Below are 25,559 nucleotides of genomic sequence, written 5' to 3' on the forward strand. Positions count from 1 at the left end.
CCCTGTGGGATGGTTCCCCGAGCAGACTGTCAAAGTCATTTGGCAGAATGCCTCATCGCCAGAACTTTCCAACAAGCACCAAGACGTAGCTTGGCTGGTGGTGAGAAAGGCCCTCCCCGTCAGATCCTTCCTACACGCCAGGAGTCTCACCCCCTCTGCACGATGCCCTCGAGGTGGCTGTGGTGGGGAAGAGACCGTTGTTCACCTCCTTGTGGATTGTGCCTTTGCAAAGAAAGTCTGGAGAGAGATGCAGTGGTTGCTGTCGAGGTTCATCCCGAGCAGTTCTGTGACACAGGACTCTGTGCTCTACGGGCTGTTCCCAGGGACACACACCGAGATAAACATCGACTGCAGCTGGAGGATCATCAACTCGGTGAAAGACGCGCTTTGGTCTGCCCGAAACTTGTTGGTCTTCCAGCACAAAGAGTTGTCCCCGACCGATTGTTGCGGACTGGCACAATCCAAAGTCCAGGACTACGTGCTGAGGGACGCACTAAAGCTTGGGGCAGCTGCCGCAAAGGCGCAATGGGGAAGGGTCGCTGTCTAAGACCTTTCTACCACAGCGCACCGAGAGACTGGGAACTGTTTAGAGCCCCTCGGGCTGTACAGATCAAAATGAAAGGCTGTAAATGATTGTAATATTGTTTGTACTGATGCACCTGGTGATACATTTTGTAAAAGTTTAACCTGGATTGTACCCTTGTAATGTTGTTTTTGAAATGGTTTTGAATGTGATTGAAGATTTTTTATGAATAAAGTATATTTTTACAATAAAAAAAAAAAAATGGCTTTGGTCTTCCCAATTTTTAATTGGAGGAAATTTCTGCTCCAGTACTGGGTGTTAGATAAGCAGTTTGATAATTTAGTAACAGTGGAGGAATGGAGAGGGATGGTGGTGAGGTAGAGCTGGGCATTGTCAGTGTACATGTGAAAACTAACACGGTGCTTTTGGATGATGTCACCTACTGGCAGCATGTAGATGAGAAATAGGAGGGGCCAAGGATAGATCCTTGAGGGACACCAAGTTCAAGGGCTTTGGAGAGGAAAGAGAAATTGGAGATGGGGAGTAGGTTGCAACGACAGTGGAGTGAAGGGTTGTTTTAGGATGTATGGTGATGGTGCAGTTAAAGATGAGGACAATATCAAGAGGAGAGAAAACTGTTAACAATATCAGCTAACATGGGGAAGATAGATGGTCTAGTGTATTGAGAATAGGGTGAATGGAGCAGAAAGTGGGTCTCAGAGACAAGATGAGCACTGAGAGGGAGATAGAAGAGAAACTGGAGAAAGATGTGAGTTCAGGGCCCGGACAAACGGGAACTTTAGAGACAATTTGGCCCGGTGGGCTAGTGGAAGGGAGGGAAGCAGCAGAGACAGCTGATCAGAGGGTCTGAATCTTTGTGATAGAGAAGATCCATGAGCTTGTTGTTGGAGGTGAGGATGGAGGAGAGAGCACTTCAAAAGTAACAAACTTATGTTTGAGATATTAAAAAGATTCAACACACTGTGTTTAGTGCAAAACTGATTTATTTGACTTTTATCCATAACCTTAACCCCTAAAATTGGGCTGGAGTTTATTAACATCAGCAGAAACAGAATCCAATGAATATGGTTCAGTCCTGAATGTGGTTAGCAGCAAAATCCCATCACTGTGGAAACTTGTGAACTTGCTGGTGTTTCAGCAGGGTGGATGACTGAGTAAACCTCTTCCCACACTGAGAGCAGCTGAAAGACCTCACCCCTGAGTGGACTCACTCATGGACAGTGAGTTCAGATGATTGCATGAACCCAGTCCCATACTGAGAACACCTGAACGGTTTCTCATCAGTTTAAATGAACTTGTTGGTGTCTCAGCAGGTGGGATAACTGAGTGAATCCCTTCCCACACTTGGAGCAGGTGAACGGCCTCTCCCCTGTGTGGACTCGCTGGTGATTCAGCAGGTGGGATGTTTGAGTGAAGCCCTTCCCACATTCAGAGCAGGTGAATGATCTCTCCCCAGTGTGAACTCGCTGGTGTACGGTGAGTTCAGATGATCGCCTGAACCCAGTCCCACAGTGACAGCACCTGAACGGTCTCTCATCAGTGTGAACACGTTGATGGGACATCAGTTCCCCAGAACTTTTATAGCACTTCCCGCAGTCTGGGCATTTGAAAGGTCTCTCAGCAGTGTGAACTCGCTGGTGTGTAAGCAAGTGGGATGAATAAGCAAATCCCTTCCCACAGTCAGAGCACGTGAACTGTCTCTCCCCAATGTGAATTCGCTGGTGAACAATGAGTTGCGATAATCGCCTGAACCCAGTCCCACAGTGACAGCATCTGAATGGTCTCTTGTCAGTGTGAACACGTTGATGATGCATCAGGTCCAGGGAACTTTTATAGCACTTCCCGCAGTCTGAGCATTTAAAAGGTCTCTTGTCAATATGAACTCGCTGGTGTCTCATCAGGTTGGATGAATTAGAGAATCCCTTCCCACACTCAGAGCAGGTGAGTGGTCTCTCCCTAGTGTGAACTCGCTGGTGTCTCAGCAGGTGGGATGACCAAGTGAATCCTTTCCCACACTTGGAGCATGTGAATGGCTTTTCCCCAGTGTGTATTTGCTGGTGAGTCAGCAGGTCGGATGATTGAGCGAATCCCTTCCCACACTCGGAGCAGAGGAATGGTCTCTCCCCAGTATGAATTCGCTGGTGTGTCAGCAGGTTGGATGACTTAGTGAATCCCTTCCCACACTCGGAGCAGGTGAATGGCCTCTCCGCAGTATGAACTCGCTGATGAATTTCTAGCTCAGATGGGTAATTGAATCCCTTCCCACAGTCCCCACATTTCCATGGTTTCTCCCCGGAGTGAACAGTGCTTTTTGCTTCCATGTTCAAAGGCTGATAATATTCAGGTCAGAGTGAATCGAGTGACCCCGTGAAATCCAGATGAGATGTTTGGTTTCAGTTTTCTGACTGCAAATCCTACCCTTCTAATACCCTGTGAAATTGATTTAAAACCGAAAAAAGGGAGTGAGAGAGAACCCACAAAAACACAAAGGCAGGTTGTGACATTGAACTGAATGAATCTGGTAATTTGTGGGGCTGGCACTAGGAAAAAGTGACCATGAAAACTGCTCGATTGTCCTAAAAACGTGACTGGTTCACTAATGTCCTTCAGGGAAGGGAACCTGCCACTCAGTCTGGGCCTACACAAGACTCTGGTCTCTATGGGAAGAGAGGAGGAAGAAGGCAGGGAGCAAAGGAGAGGGATAGGAGGGGGATTTTATATATATATACAGCTTGACCAAAACTCTGACAGAATCTCCAAAACCTTCAACCTACACACCAAGTAGAAAGACCAGGGTAGCAGGTGTATGTGAACACCTTCACCTCCAAATTCCCCTCCAAGTCACACACCGTCCTGACTTATCTGACATCCACTACTGGATGAGCAGAAATTTCCTTCATTTAAATATTGGGAAGACTGAAGCCATTGTCTTCAGTCCCTGCTACAATGTCCACTCTCTAACCAACTCCATCGCTCTCCATAGCAACTGAACCAGACTGTTCACAATCACAGTGAAATATTTCACCCCAAGATAAACTTCCAACCACATATCCACATCATCACCAAAACCACCTATTTCCACCTCAATAACATTGTCCAACTCCGCCCAGTCTCGGTTCACCAGCTCCTCAAACCATCATCCATCCCTTTGTTACCTCTAGACTTAACAACCCGAACGCACTCCCGGCCGGCCTCCCACATTCAACCTCTCTGTAATCTTGAGGTCATCCAAAACTCTGCTGCTCGTGTGCTACTCACACTAAGGGCAGAGTTTTGCCCTCGCTGGGTGGGCTCGGCAGGGGCGATTGGGAAGCTGACCGCTGCCCGCGATTGGGGCCCCGAGCACAATTTCATGCTAGCAGGCCAATTAAGGCGTGTGATGCAGCACTGCCTGTGTGGAGGAGGGCGAGCGCACGTGTGGAAAATTTCCCTGAGGCACAGAGCTGCCTGACCTCATCGAGCGTCATTTTACACTCATTCCAGTCGGGCACACGCCCACCTGATGAGTGGAAATTCTGCACCAAGTCATCTTTTTATTCATTCATAGGATGTGGTCATCGCTGGCTGGGCCAGCATTCATTGCCCATCCCTAATTGCCCTCGAGAAGGTGGTGCTGAGCTGCCTTCTTGAACCACTGCAGTCCATGTGGTGTAGGAACACCCACAGTGCTGTTAGAAAGGGAATTCCAGGATTTTGACTCACTGACAGTGAAGGAACAGTGATATATTTCCAAGTCAGGATGGTGAGTGACTTGGATGGGAGCTTACAGGTGGTGTATCTGCTGCCCTTGTCCTTCTAGATGGCAGAGTTCGTGTGCTTGGAAGATGCTCTCGAAGGAGGCTTGGTGAGTTGCTGCAGTGCAGTGTAGGTGGTACACACTGCTGCTACTGTGCGTCAGTGGTGGAGGGAGTGAATGATTAAGGCGGTAAATGTGGTGTCAATCAAACAGGCTGCTTTGTCCTGGATGGAGTCGAGCATCTTGAGTGTTGTTGGAGCTGAACTCATCCAGGCAGGTGGAGAGTATTCCATCACACTCCTGACCTGTGTCTTGTAGATGGTGGGCGGGCTTTGGAGAGTCAGAAAATGAGTTGCTCCTCACAGGATTCCGAGCCTCTGACCTGCTCTTTTAGCCACAGTACTTTTGTAGCTAGTCCAGTTCAGTTTCCGGTCAATGGTAACTGCGCCCCCTCCTCCCCCGGATGTTGACAGTTGGGGCTACAGCGATGGTAACATTGAATGTCAAGCGGAGATGGTTAGATTCTCCCTTATTGGAGATGGTTATTGCCTGGCACTTGTGTGGCACGAATGTTCACCCATCTTCCCTGTGCCCACTGACCTACAAAAGCTCTAGGTATGAAATATCAAAATTTTAAAATTCTCACCCTTATTTTCAAATCATCTTGCCCTCCCTATCCCTATAATCTCCTTCAGCCCAACCAACACCACCCCCCTCCATCCCCACACACAGATCTGCGCTTATCTAATTCCAACATCCTGAGCATTCCTGATTTTAATCGCTCCGTCTTTGGTTGCTACACCTTCAGCTTCCAAGGCCATAAGCTGTGGAATTTCCTCCCTCAACCTCTCCATCTCTCTGCCTCACATTCCTCCTTTAAGATACTTCTTCAAACTTGCCACTTTGACCAAACAATTGGCCATCTACCCTCATATCTCCTTATGTGGGTCAGTGTCAAATGTTATTTATAGCATTTCTGTGAAACACCTTGAAAATTTCTCTTCCATGAAAGACGCTATATAAATACAAATTGTTGTTGTTGATTTGGACATAAATCACTTCCTTCATCATTGCTGGGTGAATAACCTGTAACTTCTTACCTAATAGCATTGTGGGAGCACCTTCACCACAGACTGCAGCAGTTCAAGAAGGTCAAACATCATCTTCTCCACAGGTAACTGGGGATTGGTCATATCTACTACTGGTCTTGTGTTTGTGAAAGGGCAGGGGAGTGGGACCAGCTGATTTACTCTTGCAGACAGCCAGCACAGGCAGGACAGGTTGAATAGCCTCCGTCTGTATTGTAATCATTCAATGATTCTATGACTTGATGAAAAGGGACCCAGACTGGAGTCAAGGAATTAACATCTGCAACAAAAAGGCCACTGTCCTATAAACTGGCTCTTAACTGGTCTGTCGGTGATTCTAGTCTCGGTTCTGTGAGCAACACCTGCAATAAAATATGTCAGAAAGATATAATAATTCTCATTATATTGTTGGAATTTATTGTAAAATAGAGTATTAGTAAGATGTGTCTAAATGTGGCTCTGTGTGTGTGTGTGTAGGACTTGATTGAATAAGAGGCAGCTAGTCTGGGTGCTTTGATGTAAGGAGGAGTTAGGTTTGAAATGTTAATTAGGTAAACATGGAGAAGTTTAGAAACATAGGTGTCAAGGGAACATTTGCATTTTTAAATAAGCCAGGCTGGATTGTTTTCAAAAGAGGGAGTGAAATGTGTCACCTAGCCAGCTGAAGTTTAGAAAGAGTGTGTTTATTTTTCCCAAAGATGCATAGTAAAACTTAGTTATATGAGAGGTTTTTATTATCAGGGAGATAAAGTCCAAAGACATAGTGAAACAATGGGTATTTGCATTCAAAGAGGGAAAGATGTATAAAGGAGAGAAGACTGTTTGTAAGGGAAGGCATTTTTAAGAGCTTACAAGTGTGAAAAAGCCTTCAGCATCTATGCCTCAAGTTGCTGTCTTCAAAGGACTGAAGGTAAGAAAATTCACTTTGAATTCGACTTGTTCAGGGTATTATCTTTCTTTGCCTTGGTCTTTTAAAATCTATGTATCTTACTGTTGCCTTAACGAGTTAGGTTGATTAGGGGATTTAGAAGTTATCATAGTAATTTATAGATCTATGTATGTATTTAAAAATCATTTCTCTTGTTAATAAATGTTTAATTTAGTTTTATAAAAACCTATAAGACTTGCTGGTCTTATTACTACTAAATTCAAGGCACACATCTCAAAATTTACACAGACTGCAAAACAAGTTGTGGCAGTTGTTTCAAGGTTCCCTTTGGGATTTGAACAACTCAGCATTTATCATCAACTGTGTCATAACAAATAATAGCAAAATACCACAGCTGATGGAAATCTGAAATAAAAGGAGAAAATGCTGGAAATACTTAGCAGATCAGGCAGTGTCTGTGAAGAATGAAAGAGTTAACATTTCAGGGTGTGTGGAATGAATTATGGAGAATAAAAATGGTGCAGAATTTGACGGTCAATAATAGCTCAGAAGCAGAAGAGAAATGGCCTATAGTGCAGAAAAAAACAATTCTTGACTATGAAAGGTACTGTGGGAAGATAAGCTGGGAAGCCAGCAGCACATGGTCGGGGGAATGGGCAGCAGTGGAAACCACATTTAGGCATGGTCGGCAGAAGTAATAATAAAATACTAAACATAGCTAAGATACACCCAATATTAGAGACAGAGGAAGTTAGACAGTAGCAGAGAGGTGATCAGGAGGGCAGAGGTGAAACAGAGCAATGGATGCACATGGATTCAGATCCACAATAAAGGAGCCACACCAGCCCCAGGGCCATGGAACCAGAGCACAGGTAACAGAGCAGAGCAGTAAAAACTCTAACTTGTAGACGAATGCTCAAAAATACTCACCTCTGAAACAATTTCACACTTTTCAATTTTAAAATCTCCTGCTGCAGCCTGCAGCTAAGAGATATCAGAAGGACTGGAGTCAGAGAAAAATCTCCCAGTTGAGTAAATACCCAGGTAGCGGGGTGATGTCACTGAGCAATTGTCAGTGCGTAATGACATCACAGACACGAACACAGAACATCTGGGTCTGTGCAAACCAGTGATCACCACACATTATGAAGGATGTGAGGGTCCTTGAGAAGGTGCAGAGAAGGTTTACGAGGATGGTTCCAGGGATGAGGAATTTTAGTTGCAATGTTAGGTTGGAGAAACTGGGGTTCAGAGAAGATTAGATGGAGGTGTACAAGTTTATGACAGGTTTAGAGAAAGTAGATAAAGAAAAGCTGTCCACATTCGCTGATTATAAAAAGATTTCAGGACACAGATTAAGATTTTGGACAGGATCTACAGGATGGATGTGAGGAAGAACAGACACATGCAGTGAGTGGTAATGATCTAGAACTCAATGCTTACACTCAAAAGACGATTATATCCAGGTTCTGATGAATTGAGTGCCGCTGTTAGATTTTGATGTGATATTTGGTTTGAGTTTCCTTTCTGGAAGTCCTCTTCTAATACACTGTAAAAGAAGTTTACAAGTCATCACGGACAGACCAGGATAGAACTTTAGAAGAGACAAACATTTCCCTTGGTTTGAGTTTGCTCTGTATTAATCCTCCCCTTCCAACCCCTTGCAAAAGGAGTTTCCAAAATGCATCCCTGACAGCCCAGGATATAAATTCACAGCATCCTCTCCTCCTGTTGCCTGTCCTAGGATGAGCGCACATGCGCCCTGCTGCAGATTGCCCCTCATTGTCATCAGCAGTCCCTCAGTTTGAGGATGGCGTCTATTCAGGGTCATGAGTTTCTGCTGTGGGTCTTCATGTGACTGAACAGACTCGCAGATCATTGGACACATGGGGCAGGACATCCCATGATATAGTGGGATCAGGAGAGCAGGATTTGCTTCCTTTTCTTTGCTGCTCTGCCTCATTAATAAGACATTGGGACTCAAAGTTGGACAAGTTGTCCCCATTCTGAACTATTGGCCACAGGCTCACCCCGGTCATTGAAAACATTGCCCAGGGCGGCCGTTAACCCGCGCCAAGCCCTGGAATCTGCGGCCACGCTCGGTCTAAACGGGGACCGTTAAGTTCTTTTTCGGGGTTTGCGGATTACACATCTTTACGAAGCCTCTCCGCCCACCCGCCGGGTCCACCGGTCCCTCCAAATGCGGACTCGAGAGAAAAAGTCTCTCCATCGCCAGTACTCTTACTGCGCATGGTTCAGTCATTGTCCCGCCCCTCACTCACTCCGATTGGTTGGAGGAGCAGACGCTCCAGGGCGGTCCTCCAGTCCCGCCCTCTCTTCCTATTGGTCCGGAGCTGCCGTCAATCACCCGTGCATTGTGACGGTTTCCAAAGCTGAGAGCGGCCACAGACTCAGCCTGACTTGCTGATTCTTGGCAGCATTTTCTGTTTGGGAATTAGAGCTAGAGATGGATGGTCAGTTCCCCTCTGTCCGGGGGGGATTCACACTCATTTCCCCAGTGCAGTGATTCTCACGTTTACTTTACATGAGAAAGTGTCCGGTTCAATCCTGGCTGGAAACTTTGTGTTTAAAGTTGTTATTGATGATGAATAAACAGTGAGTTTAGTTTCATGTTGAACATAGTGGAAGTTACTGTTGTCTCAATCTTTCAAATTTATTTCTCTTATTTATTTAAACACTAATGTTAAGTGATTTAGATCTGATCCACCGTGATCCAAGAACAAGATACCGCAGATGCTGAAAATTCTACCTCAAACTTAAGAAATAGAAGCAGCATTAAGCCATCTGGCCCATCGAGGCCGCTCTGCTATTCATTTAGATCATTGCTGATCATCTTGCTCAACACCACTTTCTCACCCTCTCCCCATATCCCCTGATGACATTAATATCCAGAAATCTATCGATTTCTGTCTTGAACATGCTCAATGATTGAGCTTCCACAGCCCTCTGGGGTAGAGAATCCCAAAGATTCCCCACCCTCTGAGTGAAAAAAAATCCTCCTCATCTCATCCTTAAATGGCCTGTCCCTTATTCTGAGACCGTGTTCCATGGTTCTAGACTCGCCAGCCAGATGAAACATCCTATCTACATCGATCCTGTATGAGTTTTGTAAGTTTCAACGAGATCACTTCTCATTTTTCGAAACTCTAGAGAAGAAAGACCTAGTTTCCTCAATCCCTCCTCATAAATCAATCCCGCCATCCCAGGGATTAGTCTGGTGAGCTTCTGTTGCACTCCCTCTATGGAAAGTATATCGTTCCTTAGATAAGGAGAACAAAACTGTACACAATACTCCAGGTGTGGTCTCACCAAGGCTGTTACAAGTCATCAAATCCCATTGCAATGAAGGTCAACATACCATTTGCCTTCTTAATTGTTGCTCCACCTGTATGATAGCTTTTAGTGACTCATCAACAAGGACACGCAGGTTCCTTCGGACATCAACACTTCCCAATCTCTCAGCATTTAAGAAATAATCTGTCTTTCTGTTTTTTTCCACCAAAGTAGATAACTTCATACTTATTCACATTATATTCCATCAGCCATGTTCTTGCCCATTCACTTAACCTGTCCAAATCTGCTTGAAGCCTCCTTGCATCCTCCTCACAACTTACATTCACACCTAGCTGTGTGTCATCAGCAAATTTGGAAACATTATATTTGGTCCTACATCCAAATCATTTATATAGATTGTGAACAATTGTGGCCCCAACACTGATCCTTCAGGTACCCCACTTGTAACAGCCTGCCACACTGAACATGACATGTTTTTAATTGAATGAATTTAATTTATCTTTTAATCAGGAAAATGCACAAACAAGGTGCACACAAATTTCAAATCCACCATCTCGCTGCTCAGCAATCATATTAATTTAGTCTGTCCTAGTGTCACCATGCTGAAATCCAGTCATTCTCCAACATTGTTCTTCATGGCATAATTGCTGAACTAAGAGTGAAAATGGACCTCTACTTCATTATAATTGTAACAGACAAATTTGTAGATGCTCCATAATGTCACAGAGTGGCTCATTGGATTTGTTCATTTAAACTGGTCTTATTTTCTGCTAATGCGAAAAATGGCTGAATAGGGGATGTTGAATCACAGCTGGAAACCACAGTCCTCTCTCCTACTGATCCTTCCAACAAACAGGCATTTGTGAGTTGTGAGCAAACGGTGAGTTGGATACTCAGATTAGCTCGGTCTCCATATTATATAATGGATCTAGGAACACTGAAGAAAGCGTAAGAAAGATCTACTGGAATGATGCCGAAAATGAAAAGTTGTATCAATCACAAAAACTGAGCATGTTAAATAGGTTTTCTCTAGAAAAGAAAGTGAGGAATGCCTGATCGAGGAATTTAAGATTATACAGGGATTTGACAGGGTTGACAAGTGGAAGATGTTTTCACTTGCATATAGATGAGAATAAATAGAAGTTAATCATGAATAAATGTAATGTCCAACTTCTTTAACCAGAGATAAGAGCATAAAATGCCAGAAATACTCAGAATATCTGACACATCAATGGATTGAGAAACAAAGGTAAATTTTCAGGTCTGTGCACTGACACAGTGCAGTTTTGAGAAAAGGTCATAGACCTGAAATGTAAACTTTGTTTCTCTATTCATATACACAATCAGGTCTGCTGATAATCCCCGCATTTTCTGTTTTTGTTTCAGATTTACAGCACCTGCTTTTCTCTATCTGGAACTCCCTCCCTAACAGCACTGTGGGTGTACCTACATGACGTGGACTGCAACGGTTCAATAAGGCAGCTCACCACCACCTCAAAGGTAATTAAGAGTGGGCAATAAATGCTGTCCTAGCCAGCGACGCCCAAATCCAGCGAATGAATAATAAAAAAAATGGCTGAGAATGTAGAACTCATTTCTGCAATGGTTTGAGATTCCACCGTGAAAAAAATCATTCAACAGGTGAAAGTGGAAGTGGATTCACTCGATCATCACATTTGCTGACATTGCAGCATAGTCACACCTGAGGGAGATCATTCAGACACTTTGTGTATTCAAAGGGATTCACTTAGTCTGCCCAGCTGTTAATACCCTTACTTTAAATGTTCAAAACATTTCATCCACCATCGAAACATTCTTACTGACAAGATTAAGTTGAAATGTTCTTTGTATGGGGGGAGAAAAATCATTTGTTCACCCCAGCTGCTGAGACTCCAGCAAGTTCAAATCCAATTGTACGGGATTGTTCTGCTGTCAATGGCATCCAGGATGGAACTGTGGGAGAGCCCGTGCATTTTTCCGTATTTATGCAGGCTTTAATAATTTTATCCCATGGCTCCAATCGTAATCGGAGCAAAAAACATAATATTTTCTTCAAAAATTAAACCACTCAATGGCGGAGTGCTTACCCAGCATGCACAGCGGAGCTGAATGTGCCCTATCTTCACTACAGGAGCGCCTTGCGCAGTCGCAGCACCGGGCTATGGTTCGAGCATGCGCCTTAGTGGCTCTAACTAGAGCATGCGTAGTATTAGCTGTACTAAGAGCTGAGAAATGGCGAGTGAATGGAGCCGGTGGGCGGGGAGGTTTCATAAATACCAGATGGAGGTTTAAACTCCAGCAGATTATCATATTAAAAACTGAAATTGTTTCAGAGGTGAGTACTTTTGACCATTCACCTGCAATTTAGAGCTTTTCGTGCTATGCTCAGTGATTGAACAATGAGTGTATTTTAAATGCGTTCAGTATTTCATTGTTATGTCTGCTGACTGTGTCTCAATGAGGTTCCCACCGCTGCCTATCCCCTGACCATGTGCTGCTGGCTTTCCAGCTTCATCTTCCCACAGCATCTTTCACAATCAGGAATTGTTTTTCCTGCACTATAGTCCATTTCTCTTCTGCTTCTGAGCTTATATTGACCGTCAGATTCTGCATCATTTTTATACCCCGTAATTCATTCTGTACACCCTGAAAAATTAACACTGTTTCTCGCTCCACAGATGCTGCCAAACCTGCTGAGTTTTTCAAACGCTTCCTGTTTTATTTCAGATCTCCAGCCTCTACAGTATTTTGCTTTCATTGAAGTCAGGATGGTGTGTGACTTGGAGGGGAACTTGGAGGTGATGGTGTCCACATACACCTGCTACACTTGTCCATCTAGGTGGTGGAAGTTGAGGGCTTGGAAGATCCTGTCAAAGTTCTGGTTGAGTTGTAGGTATTTGAAATCCCTCACCTTCTCTCCCCCCCCCCCCCCCCCCTCCACCTCTCCCATCTCTCTCTCTCTGCTCCAATAGAGGTCAGAGTCCTGTGTAGACCCGGATCAGGTGGTCAGTTCCTTCCCTGAAGGACATTAGTGAACCAGTCAGGTTTTTACGACAATCCAGCAGCTTTCACAGTCATGTTTTCCTAGTGCCAGCCCCTCAAATTACCAGATTCATTCAGTTCAATTTCACAACCTGCCTTTGTGTTTTCACTCCCTTTATTCTGTTTTAAATCAATTTCACAGGGTATTAGAAGGTGATGATTTGCAAACATCAAACTAAACATCACATCAGGATCTGACAGTCGCCCAATTTATCGTACCCTGAATATCATTGGATTTTGAACGTGGAAGGAGAAAGCAGCTTTCACAGTGGGGAGACACCGTACGCGTGTTCTGTCTGTGGACGGGGTTTCAGCTAATCATCTGGCCTGTCAGAACATAAATGCAGTCACAACAGGGAGAAACCATGGAAGTGTGGGGAGGATGGTAAAAGATTCAGTTACTCATTCAAGATGGAATTTCATCGGGGCACTCACACTGGGGAGAGGCCATTTACCTGCTCCAACTGTGGGAAGGGATTCACTTCCTTGTCACACCTTCTCACACACCTGCGAATTCACACTGGGGAGAGGCCGTTCACCTGCTCCAAGTGTGGGAAGGGATTTGCTTGTTCATCCAACCTGTTAAGACACCAGCGAGTTCACACTGACGAGAGACCTTTTAAATGCCTGAACTGCGGGAAGTGCTATAAAAGTTCCCAGGAACTGGTGTCCCATCAACATGTTCACACTGACGACAGACCATTCAGCTGCTCTCACTGTGCGACTAGGTTCAAGCAATCATCTGACCTCACTAAACACCAGCGAGTTCACACTGGGGAGAGGCCGTTCACCTGCACCAGGTGTGGGAAGGGATTTGTTCACTCCTCCAACCTGCGAAGACACCAGCGAGTTCACACAGGAGAGAGACCTTTTAAATGCTCGGATTGCGGGAAGTGCTATAAAAGTTCTGGGGAACTGATGTCCCATCAACGTGTCCACACTGACGAGAGACCGTTCAGGTGTTCTCACTGTGGGACTGGGTTCAGGCAATCATCTACCCTGCTGAGACACCAGCGAGTTCACACGGGGGAGAGGCCGTTCACCTGCTCCAGATGTGGGAAGGGATTTTCTCACTCCTCCAACCTGCTGATACACCAGCGAGTTCACACTGGGGAGAGACCTTTTAAATGCCCAGACTGCGGGAAGTGCTATAAAAGTTCTGGGGAGCTGATGTCCCATCAACGTGTTCACACTGATGAGAGACCGTTTAGGTGCTCTCACTGCGGGACTGGGTTCAGGCGATTAGCTGACCTCACTGTACACAAGTACACGCACACTGGGGAGAGGCCGTTCACCTGCTTTGAGTGTGGGAAGGGATTCACTACCTCATCCCACCTCCTAACACACCAGCGAATTCACACTGGGGAGAGGCCATTCACCTGCTCCGACTGTGGGAAGAGATTCACTCAGACATCCCACCTGCTGACACACCAGCGAGTTCACACTGGGGAGAGGCCATTTATCTGCTCCGAGTGTGGGAAAGGATTCACTACCTTATCAGAATTGCTGACACACCGGCGCACTCACACTGGGGAGAGGCCATTTACCTGCTCCGAGTGCAGGAAGGGATTTACTTGTTTATCCCACATGCTGACACACCAGCGAATTCACACTGGGGAGAGGCCATTCATCTGCTCCAAGTGTGGGAAAGGATTTGCTCACTCATCCAACCTGCTGAGACATCAGCGAGTTCACACTGATTAAATGCCCAGACTGTGGGAAGTGCTATAAAAGATCGGAGGAACTGATGTCCCATCATGTTCACACTGACTAGAGACCGTTCAGGAGCTCTCACTATGGGACTGGGTTCAGGAGATCATCAGATCTCATTACACACCAGCGAGTTCACACTGGGGAGAGATCGTTCACCTGTTCCGCATGTGGGAAGATATTCTCTCAGTCACCCCAACTACTGAGACACCAGTGTGTTCACACTGGGGAGCCTGTTCCGTGTGTGGGAAGAAATTCGGTCATTTATTCACTCGGCTGAATCACCAGGAAGTTTAGAAGTAACGACGGTGATTAAATTTTGCTGTTAATTGCATCCAGGACTGAATCATGTTCATTGGGTCTGTTTCTGCTGATGTAAATAAACTCCGGCCCAGTTACAGGTGTTAATATTCTGGACAAAAGTCAAATAGATCAGCTTTGCATTAAACATAGCGTGTTGACTCTTTTTAGTTTCTCTAACACAGTTGAGTTCTTTTGAAAGGCTCTTGCTCTCCCCTATCTTCTCCATCCTCAGCTCCAGCAAAAAAGTATGAGGAGCTCATGGAGCTTCTTTGTACTAAGATTGAGACAATCTGATCTGCTGCTTCCCTCTCTTCCATGAACCCATCGGGCCAAACTGCCTTTGAAGCTGCCCCTTCTCCAAGCCCTGAACCATAATCTTTCTCCACCTTTTCCCTATCTACCCTAATGCCCTCTCAGAGCTCATCTTGTCCATGAGACCCACCCCTTCCCTCAATCCTATTCCCACTAAACTGCTGAACACCCCACTTGCCCATGTTCACTGATATTTTTCACAGTTCCCTTTTCTCGGATATGGGGAACAAAAGAACATAAAAAACAGGAGCAGGAGGAGGCCATTCGGTCCATTGAGCCTACCCTGTCATTCAATAAGATCTGATCTGATTGTGGCCTTAATTCCACTTTCTCACCGACCTACATAATAACCCTTGACTCCCTTGAAGATCAAAAATCTCTCTAACTCAGCCTTGAATCTATTCAATGACCCGGTCCCCACTGCTCTCTGTGGGAGAGAAGTCCGAAACTAACGACCCTCTGAGAGGAGAAATTCCTCATATCCTCCTTGTATCTTCCTCTCATCAACAGGCAAATGCTGTTCACATGAACACACCTGTGATTGGACAAAAGCCACATGATTGTGTAGTGAAATGTACGTGGACAGTTCTGATTGGTAGCCTCAGGGGAGTGAGTTAGGGGGGTTTCCAGCATATGAACAGCCCTCTCAAGGGGTTTGATGCAGTGGAGAAAAGAACAAAGAGAAGACGATGAAGAAATAATAAAGAAGCAAGAAAGCTGGAAACTCCACAAGAAAACCAGAAGCTATGGGGAAAGAAGCGCGCTCTGCTGTCCAGATACAACACGGGAAGTATAGAGTTCACATTGTTCTGTAAATCACTGTCTGAACTTTGCCTTTAGTCTAGGAATTTGTCCTGCCTTTCTCTTAATAAAGCTGCTCAATAACTGAACTCTATTGTCACGTCCGATCCTGTTGTAAGTAAGGAGTTCAATCCCTACGACCTGTGAGTTCACACCAGGGAGGTGCTGTTCATCTGCTCCATATGTTAGGAAAGGATTCACTTGTGTGTCCAGCCTCACTGCCCATCAAGTTGTTCACTCTGATAAGAGACCTTTTAATTGTTCTCACTGTCTGAAGAGTTTTAAAAGCTCTAAAGATCTGATGAAATACTGACTCACTCGTACCGGAGAGAAACCATTCACCTGTACTGAGTGTGGGAAGAGAGTCACTCAGTCAGTTGACACACCAACCATCCTGCCAATGGAAACAATTTCTCCCTATGTAAACAAAAATTCCTAAAAATAAATATTACCACACTTCTATTAAATCACTCCTTAACCTTCCCTGCTGTAAAGAGAACAATCCCAGCTTCTCCAGTCTCTCCACAACTGAAACCCCTCATACCTGATACTATTCTGGTCAATTTTCTCTGCACCCTCTCCAAGGCCTTGACATCTTTCCCAAAGTGTGGTGCTCAGAATTAAGCACAAGATTTCAGATGAGGATTAATTGTGATTTATAAAGATTCAGTATAATTGTCTTGCTTTTCCACTCCATACCTCCATTAGGAAACCAAGGGCTCCATGAGATTTTTATAAACAATTTGATCAACCTGTCCTGATGGATTCAAAGGTTTGTGTCTATACACTCCCAGGTCACTCTGTTCCTGCACTCTGTTTAAAACTGTACCATTTAGTCTATTCTGGCTCTCCTCATTCTTCCTTCCAAAATGCATCATTGACTGTGAAACGCGTTGTAATGTTCTGAGGATTTGGAAGGTGCTAAATGGACACAAGAATTTTCTTTCCCTTTGATGGATGATTTAAAATTGTAGATTTTGCTTCAATGAATATTAATCCAATTTAATCTACGTTAACTATTTTACTGCAGAAACAATTTCACCTGGAAGTCAGCAAATCTTACTTTGCACAAACTGCCTGTCATGAAACAGTAACATGGTGAATTTATACAACACGATTAATGTAATAAAACATCCCGAGGTGCTTCAGAGCAGTTTCAGGAAGAAAATGTTGATACCGAGTCACAGGGCAATATTTGAGTCGATGGCTGAAACCTTGATTGGAGAGGCAGATTTTAACAAGCATCTTTCATCAGGACAGAGAGGTGGAGGGGTTCAGGGAGGGAATTTCAAAGTTTCACGCCTGGACATGGCCAAGAATGGTGGAGTGATTAAAATCAGGGTTACTAAAGAGGCCAGAATGGGAGAAGTGCAGATATATCAGTGGGTGTGTGACTGGAGATGACAGACACAGGGAGGGACAAGGCCAGGGAAGGGTTTATAAACAGAATGCAAATTTCAAAGTCTTGGTATTGCTTGACCAGGAGTCAATGTAGTGAGCATAGGGGTGATGGGCGAACGGGACTTGGTGTGAGAAAGCACACGGGCAGCAGAGTTTAGGGTGATCTCACATTTCCACATGGGGGTGGGATGAATGTGAGAGGCTGGTCAGGAATGTATTGGAATCGTCAAGTCTAAAGGTAACATGGGCATGGATGAGGGTTTCAGCAGCAGATGAGCTGGGGCAGAGTAGAGACGGGCGACGTTATGGAGATTGAAATATCTGGTATTAGTGATGATGTGGATATGTGGTCAGAAACTCATCTTGGGGTCAAATCTGACAAGATTGTGAAGAGTGTGGTTCAGCCTCAGACAGTTCCCAGGGAGAGGGATGGACTCGGTAGTTAGGGAACGGAATTTGTAGTGGTGACCGAAGACAATGGCTTTGGTCTTCCCAATTTTTAATTGGAGGAAATTTCTGCTCAGTGAGGTAGAGCTGGGCGTTGTCAGTGTACATGTGAAAACTAACACGGTGCTTTTGGATGATGTCACCTAGTGAAGCTTGTAGATGAGAAATAGGAGGGGCCAAGGATAGATCCTTGGGGGGACACCAAGTTTGGAGAGGAAAGGGAGGTTGGAGATGGGGCAGCAGTTTGCAAGGACAGTGGGGCCAAGGGTGGTTTTTTTTTCAGGAAGGGTGAGAATGGTGTATTTAAAGGTGAGAGGGACAAAACCATAAGAGAGAGAGAGAGAACTGTTAACGATATCAGCAACATGGGGAAGATGGATGGTCAGCAGTTTAGTGGAAATGGCATCATGGACAAGATGAAGTCTGACAGGGATTGACAGGCAATAGAAGAGAAACTGGGGAAAGATGTGAGTTCAGGGCTCAGACAAAAGGGAACTTTAGACACAGTTTGGTCCGGTGGGTTAGTGAAAGGGAGGGAAGCAGCAGAGGCAGCTGATCAGATTGTCTCAATCTTAGTGACAAAGAAGCTCCATGAGCTCCTCACACTTGTTGTTGGTGAGGATGGAGGAGACAGGGGAGAGGGAGACCACTTCAAAAGGAACTAACTTATGTCAGGGATATCAACAAGATTCAACAGACTGTGTGTTTAACAAAAAGCTGATTTATTTTACTTTTATCCAGAATAATAACACATGTAATTGGGCTGGAATTTGCAAACATCAGCATAAAAAGACCCCAATGAACATGGTTGCATCCTGGATGCGATTAACAGCAAAATCCAACTACTGCAGTCACTTGTGAACTCGCTGGTGACTCAGCAAGTTGGATTTCTGAGTGAATCTCTTCTCACACTTGGAGCAGGTGAATGGCCTCTCCCCAGTGTGAATACGCTCATGTACAGTGAGTTGAGATGATCGTTTGAACCCAGTCCCACAGTGAGAGCACCTGAACGGTCTCTCATCAGTGTGGATACGTTGATGGCACATCAGATCGCTGGAACTTTTAAAGCACTTTCCGCAGTCTGTGCATTTAAAAGGTTTCTCCTCAGTGTGAACACGTTGATGGGACATCAAATTGCTGGAACTTTTGCAGCACTTCCCGCAGTCTGGGCATTTAAAAGGTCTCTCATTAGTGTGAACTTGCTGGTGAGTCATGAGGTGGGATGACCGAGTAAATCCCTTCCCACACTCAGTGCAGGTGAACGGTCTCTCCCCAGTGTGAATTCGCTGGTGTTCAGTGAGCTGAGATGGCCACCTGAACCCAGTCCCACAGTGAGAGCACCTGAACGGTCTCTCGTCAGTGTGAACACGTTGATGAAACATCAGTTCCCTGGAACCTTTATAGCACTTATCACAGTCTGGGCATTTAAAAGGTCTCTCCTCACTGTGAACACGTTGATGGAACATCAGTTCCTTTAAACTTTTATAGCACTTCCTGCATTCTGGACATTTAAAAGATCTCTCCTCAGTGTGAACTCGCTGGTGTGTCTGCAGGGTGGATAACTGACTGAATCCCTTCCCACACTCGGAGCAGGTGAACGGTCTCTCCCCAGTGTGAACTCGCTGGTGTCTCAGCAGGTTGAAAGACTGAGTGAATCCCATCCCACATTTGGAGCAGGTGAAGGGCCTCTCCCCAGTGTGAACTCGCTGATGTGTCAGCAGGGTGGATAACTGAGTGAATCTCTTCCCACATACAGAGCAGACTAATGGTCTCTCCCTGCTGTGGCTGCGTTGGTGAATTTCCAGTTCAGACGGGTAGTTGATTCTTTCCTCACAGTCTCCACATTTCCCTGGTTCTTCCCCACTGGAACTGCACTTGTGTCTCGACAGGCCAGATGATTGACTGAAGCCTTGTCCACACACAGAACACGTGTATGGTTTCTCCCCACTGTGAACGGTGCTTTTTCCTTCCATGTTCAAAATCCAATGACATTCAGGTTTCAATAAATTAGTCAACTCTGTCAGATACTGATTTGTTGTTTCATTTTGAAAATGCTCCCCTTCTGATACCCTGTGAAACTGATTTAAAACAGACAAAAGTGAGTGACAGAGAACCCACAAAAACACAAAGACAGGTTGTGAAACTGAGCTGAATAAATCTGGTAATTTGTGAGGCCGGCACTAGGAATAAGTGACCGTGAAAACTGCCGGATTGTCCTAAAAACCCAACTGGTTCACTAATGTCCTTCAGGGAAGGGAACCTGCCTCCTAGTCTGGGCCTACACAAGACTCTGGCCTCTATATGCAGAGACAGAGAGAGAGATACAAAAAGATAAAAACCCTCAACCTCCACCATCTAGAAGGACCAGGGTAGCAGGTGTGTGTGAACACCATCACCTCTGAATTGCCCTGCAACTCACAGACCATCCTAATTGTCTGAAAACCGTGCTGGATGAGGAGAAATTTCCTTTAATTAAATATTGGGAATTTAAAAGCCATAGTCTTCAGTCTCCACAACAAATTTCACATCCTAGCCACCGACTCCATCTGTCTCCCTGGCAACTGTCTGGGGTTGAACCAGAGTATTCACAACCTCAGTAACATGCTTCATCCCAAACTGAGCATCCGACCACATATCCACATCATCACCAAGACCGTCCATTTCCACCTCAGTAATATCGCCCCACTGCACCCGAGTCTCAGCTCATCTGCTTCTGAAACTCTTGTCCATTCCTTTCTTACCTCTAGACTTAACTATCCTAACACACTCCTGACCAACCTCCGACATACAAGCTCTCTGTAATCTTGAGGTCATCCAAAACTCTGCTACCCGTGTGCTTGCCCACACCAAGTCTTGTTCACCCATCGCCCCTGTGCTCGCTGACCTAAGAGGTTCCAATTTAAGAAGCACCAAAATTTAAAAATTCTCCTCCTCGTTTTCAAATCCCTCCATGCCTCTTCTCTTCCCTATCCCTGTAATCTCCTCCAGCTACAACCCTCTGAGATCTTCGCGCTCATCTAATTCCTGCCTCTTGAACATTCCTGATTTTAACTGCTCTGCCATTGGTGGCCGTTCTTTCAGTTGCCTAAACTCCAGGCTCTGGAATTTCCTCCTTAAACCTCTCCATCTCTCTACCTCACTTTCCTCCTTCATGATACACCTTAAAACCCAGCTCTTTGGCCAAGCTTTTGGTCTCTCTCTCTCTCTTCTGGTTTTGCCCCTGCCCTAATATCTCCTCATGTGGCTCAGTGTCAAATGTTGCTTTGTAATATTTCTGTGAAATGCCTTAGAACATTTTATTGATTTGGACATATATCACTGTTCCTTCATCATCGCTGGGTGAATAACCTGTAACTCCTTATCTAACATCATTGTGGGAGCACCTTCACCACACGGACTGCAGCGGTTCAAGAAGGTCAAACATCATCTTCTCCACAGGTAACTGGGGATGGGTGATATCTGCTGCTGGTCTTGTTAGTGACCCCCAAATCCCAAGGATATTGTAAAAATATGTATAAGTAAAATAGATAAAAAACATCTGCAAGAACACCTAATCCTTAAACGATCCCTTTTTACATTGTACAGACAGTGTCCGTTTAACAACCTGATCTCCCCTAGAATCTGCCTTCCCTGACATTGGAAATTGCCAAGCCTGACTGGGTTCCACCATCTCGGGGTTAAACCCAGCAGCTTCTCCTCCATCTCCCCTCCAGCTCAAACTGATGCAACAAAGGCCTTCAAAAGAAATTGGACAAAGACCCTGGAGAGATAAAAAAAATCCTGCTGGGCTATGAGGAAAGGGCAGGGGAGTGGGACTCGCTGATTTTCTCTTGCAGAGAGCCAGCATGGGCAGGATGGGCTAAGTGGCCTCCGACTGTATTGTAATCATTCTATGACTGCATGGAAACGGTGCTACACAGGAGGACAGGGATCAACCTCTGCAACCATCCGACATAAACCAACTCTCAATTGGTTCATCTCTGTTTCTAGACTCAATTCTGTGAGAAACGCCTGCAATAAAACAAAAGCAAAATACTGCAGCTGCTGGAAATCTGAAATAAAAAGAGAAAATGCTGGAAATACTCAGCATGTCAGGCAGTAACTGCAAAAAGAGAAAGAGAGTTGACGTTTCAGGATGTGCAGGATGAACTACGAAGAGTAAAAATGGTGCAATAAAAACGGTCGATATAAGCACAGAAGCAGAAGAGAAATGGACTATAGTGCAGGAAAATCAATTCCTGACTATGGAAGATAAAGCTGGTAAATCAGCAGTGAGTAGGCCACGGGATGGACAGCAGTGGAAACCTCATTTAGACGGTTTGTGGAAATAACAGTAAAATACCAAACATGGTTAAATACACCTATGATTAGAGGCAGAGGAAGTTAAACAATGGCAGAGAGGTGATCAGGGAGGGCAGAGATGAAACAGAACAATGGATGGACATGAATTCAGATCCACAGTAATGGATCCACACCAGCCCCAGAGCCATAGAACCAGAGCACAGCATGAAGAGCTCTAAATTGTAGATGGATGCTCAATAACACTCACCCCTGAAATAATTTCACTGTTTTTAAATTTAAAATCTCCTGCTGGAGTCTGCAACTGTAAAGTTACCAGAAGTGCTGGAGTCAGAGAAAGGTCTCACAGTCTTCATATCTTCTAACTCCCTGTAAAAGGAGATTACAAAAGTCATAAGTGCCAGTTGAGGTTAGAAATTCAGAAGAGACAAACATTTCTCTTGATTTGAGTTTGCTGTGTGTAAATCCTCCACTTCTAACCACCTGTAAAAGGAGTTTCCAAAACCCAGTATAGAATTCACAACATTCTCTCCCCCTGCCTGCTGATCCAAGATAACTTGAGCAGGGACATAGTTGCATTGAAGCAGTTCAGAGAAGGTTCACTGAGCTGATTCTTGGAGTGAGGATGTTTGTATCATGAGGAAAGGTTGAGCAGATTGGGCCCATACACATTGGAGTTCAAAAGAATGAGAGGTGATCTTATTGAAACATGTAAGATTCTGAAAATGCAGGAAAAACTCAGCTCTGAAGTAGGGTCAGACAGACTCGAAACGTTAACTCTGTTTCTCTCTCCATAGATGCTGTCAGACCTGCTGAGATTTTCCAGCATTTTCTGTCTTTATTTCAGATTTCCAACATCAGCAGTATTTTGCTTTTAATTATGTAAGATTCTGAGGTAGCTTAACAGGGTAGATGCCGAGAGGATGGTTCCCCTCATAGAGGAATCTAGAACTAGGAGGCTCAGATAAAAAATAAAGTGACTCTCATTTGGCTCTGAGAGAAAGAGAAATTTCTTCTCTCTGAGGGTCATTAGTCTTTGGAATTCCCTTTTCCAGTGAGCAGTGGAGGCTGAGACATTGAATAAATTCAAGGCTGAGTTCAACAGATTTTTGATCCATAGGGGAGTCAAAGGTTTGGGAGGGGTTGGTTGCAGGAAAGTGAAGGCCACAATCAGATCAGGCATGATCCATTAAGTGGGGAACCAAAATTGATGGGCCAAATGGCCTGCTCCTAATTCTGATGTTCTTGTTTTTATGTTCTCCAGAAGGTCACACATGCGCCCTACAGCACATTGTCCATCTGTTAACCTGGACCTGTCTCCAGCTCCTGTGTGTGGAGTGGAAGTAAAACCAATGAGTCACCGATTTTCTCTCCCGGTCACTGGAACCCTGAAGTCACGCCCACTCCGTTACATCACCAAGATGGTCACACAAAAGAATTCTGAGGGACAGAATATATTTGCACTTGGAGAGACATGGATTAATCAGGGATAGTCAGCATAGATTTATTAAAAAAAGGTCGTGTTTGACAAATTTGATCAAATTTTTTGAGGAGGTAACCAGGAATGTTGATGAGGGTAATGCATTTTATGTGGTCTGCAAGGGCTTTAGCAAAGCTATTGATAAGGTCCCTCATGGCAGACTGGTAAAGAAAGTAAGAGCCCATGGGATCCAAGGCAATGTGGCATGTTGGATCCAAAATTGGCTGAGAGGCAGGAAGCAGAGGGTGATAGTAGAGGGATGTTTCTGTGTCTGTTTCCAGTGGGGTTCCGCAGGGCTTGGTGTTAGGGCTCTTGCTGTTTATTGTGTTCATAAATGATTTGGACTTAAATGTAAGGGATCAAGAAATTCGCGGATGACACGAAAATTGGTAGGGTGGAAAATAGTGAGGAGGATAGCTGTAAACTGCAGGAGGATATCAATGGACTGCTTAGGTGGGCGGAGCGGTGGCAAATGGAATTCAGCCCGGAAAAGTGTGAGGTAAGGCACTTGGGGAGGGCTAACAAGGCAAGGGATTATACTATGAATGGTATGACATAGAAAGTACGGAAGATCTTAGGGACCTTGGTGTGCATATCCATAGATCCCTGAAGGTATCAGGATAAGTAGGTAAGGTGGCAAGAATGCATATGGGATACTTGCCTTTACTAGCCAAGGAATAGAATACAAGAGCAGGGAGGTTACGCTGGAACTGGTTAGGATACAACTGGAGTACTGTGGACAGTTCTGGTCACCACATTATAGGAAGGATGTGATTGCACTGGAGTGGGTGGAGAGATTTACCAGGATGCTGCCTGGGCTGAAGGGTCTGAGTTATGAGGAAAGATTGGATAGGCTGGGGTTGTTTTCCTTGGAGCAGCAAAAGTTGAGAGGGGACCTGAAAGAGGTGTATAAGATTATGAGGGGCATAGATAAAGTGGTTAGGAAGGCACTTTTTTCATTAGTAGAGGAGTCAATAACCAGGGGGGCATAGATTTAAGGTAAGAGATAGAAGGCTAAGAGGGGAGTTGAGGAGAAATGTTTTTACCCAGAGGATGGTGGGAATCTTGAACTTAGTGCCTGAAAGGATGATTGAGTTAGAAACTCTCGTAACATTTAAGTATTTAGATATTCACTTGCGTCGCCATAGCCTCCAGAGCTGGAAAATTGGATGAATGACGTCAGATCCTTGTTGACCATCACAGACGCGATGGGCCGAATGTATTGTAAACGTCGATGAGTCTGAAGTCGCGCATGCGCATTGCTGCCTCTGAAACAAGATGGCAGCCGCTAACCTGGGCCTGTTGCCCGGAAACAAAGCCTCCGAGCTGTAAACGCGGGACCTACAATGTCTTATTCGGGGCTTGAGGCCTCCACTGGGTTTTTATGAAGCTTCCCCTCCCTACCCACTCTCACCTTTGGGCTCCATTCCTCCCTCCGCCCCGCCCGCTCTCACCCATTTCCAAAACCCCCGCACTCGCACGGCCGCTCCGAAACAGGTGGCACTGCGCATGCTCATGGTAGTTCAGCACCACCGCGCCTGCGCACTAAGTTCCTGTAGTGTTAATTGAGCACATTCACAGCCGCAGGGAATGTTGGGTATCAGCAGCGCCATTGAAATATCCAATACTCGAAAATAATTTTGTTCCGCAATTAAGATTTCTAAAAGTGATTTAAACTGCTGCTCTCTGGTGGGAGCTTTTAAAACTTTTCCCACTGGTTTCCCTCCCTCTCCTCCCCTGAAGGTGCTGACTCTAGCTGGGTTCAATGCCACAGTCACTGGTTTCTCGCTCTTCCTCTCTTTATCCTGACACTGAATGTTCGCTGTTTTGCAGATGACACAGCACAGATGGCTTTTTGGAATATCTATCCAATTAATTCCATATCCCTGCTGACACTGTCAGAACATTGTCTGTCTGCTGTAGAAATGGAAGAGGTGAATAGAAAAGGTTTTCTGGCTGGGTAACTCTCAGACTCGCTGACCCCTGTGGAAAGATCAATTGACCAGTGTACTGAGCAGATATTAAGGGTTCACTGAAATAAAAACGAAAGTGTGGAAAAACTCAACAGGTCTGGCAACACCATTGGAGGGAGTAACAGAGTTAATGTTTCAAGTCCAATATGACTCTTCTTCAGAACAGAACTGGACAATCTTTTGTTCTTTATTCTGATTTTAAAACTGACTGTGCTTTGT

General features: G+C 45.0%; 2 protein-coding genes and 1 pseudogene across 2 annotated transcripts in view; 1 reads left to right on the forward strand and 2 right to left on the reverse strand.

The window, feature by feature from the left end:
• Positions 1–15,684, forward strand: part of LOC144673867 (uncharacterized) — a 28,255-nt gene extending 12,571 nt beyond the window's left edge. The window contains 3 exon segments of the mRNA XM_078535506.1: positions 10,756–10,821; positions 13,013–14,336; positions 14,389–15,684. Coding sequence (XP_078391632.1) covers positions 10,756–10,821; positions 13,013–14,336; positions 14,389–14,604 — 1,606 coding nt within the window. The 3' untranslated portion in view covers positions 14,605–15,684.
• On the reverse strand, positions 1,510–24,836 carry LOC144673863 (uncharacterized; annotated as a pseudogene).
• LOC144673868 (uncharacterized) lies at positions 18,303–24,878 on the reverse strand. The gene is made up of 2 exons (XM_078535507.1): positions 24,782–24,878; positions 18,303–19,605 (listed from the first exon to the last, which is right to left on the reverse strand). Exons 1-2 carry the CDS (start codon positions 24,876–24,878, stop codon positions 18,440–18,442), a joined length of 1,263 nt encoding a protein of 420 aa, XP_078391633.1. The 3' UTR covers positions 18,303–18,439.
• Positions 24,879–25,559: the final 681 nt, after the last annotated feature.

The sequence above is a fragment of the Cetorhinus maximus genome, unplaced genomic scaffold (assembly GCF_964194155.1).
Source record: "Cetorhinus maximus unplaced genomic scaffold, sCetMax3.hap1.1 HAP1_SCAFFOLD_495, whole genome shotgun sequence".
Classification (NCBI taxonomy): Eukaryota; Metazoa; Chordata; class Chondrichthyes; order Lamniformes; family Cetorhinidae; genus Cetorhinus; species Cetorhinus maximus.

Bases quoted from the DNA above. Each gene is read 5' to 3' on its own strand.
- LOC144673868 (XM_078535507.1), bottom strand. From the start codon at position 24,878: ATGCGCAGTGCCACCTGTTTCGGAGCGGCCGTGCGAGTGCGGGGGTTT. The intron at 19,606-24,781 runs GTGAGAGTGGGT...AGTATCTGACAG, and splicing joins GGGAGGAATGGAGCCCAAAG to AGTTGACTAATTTATTGAAA.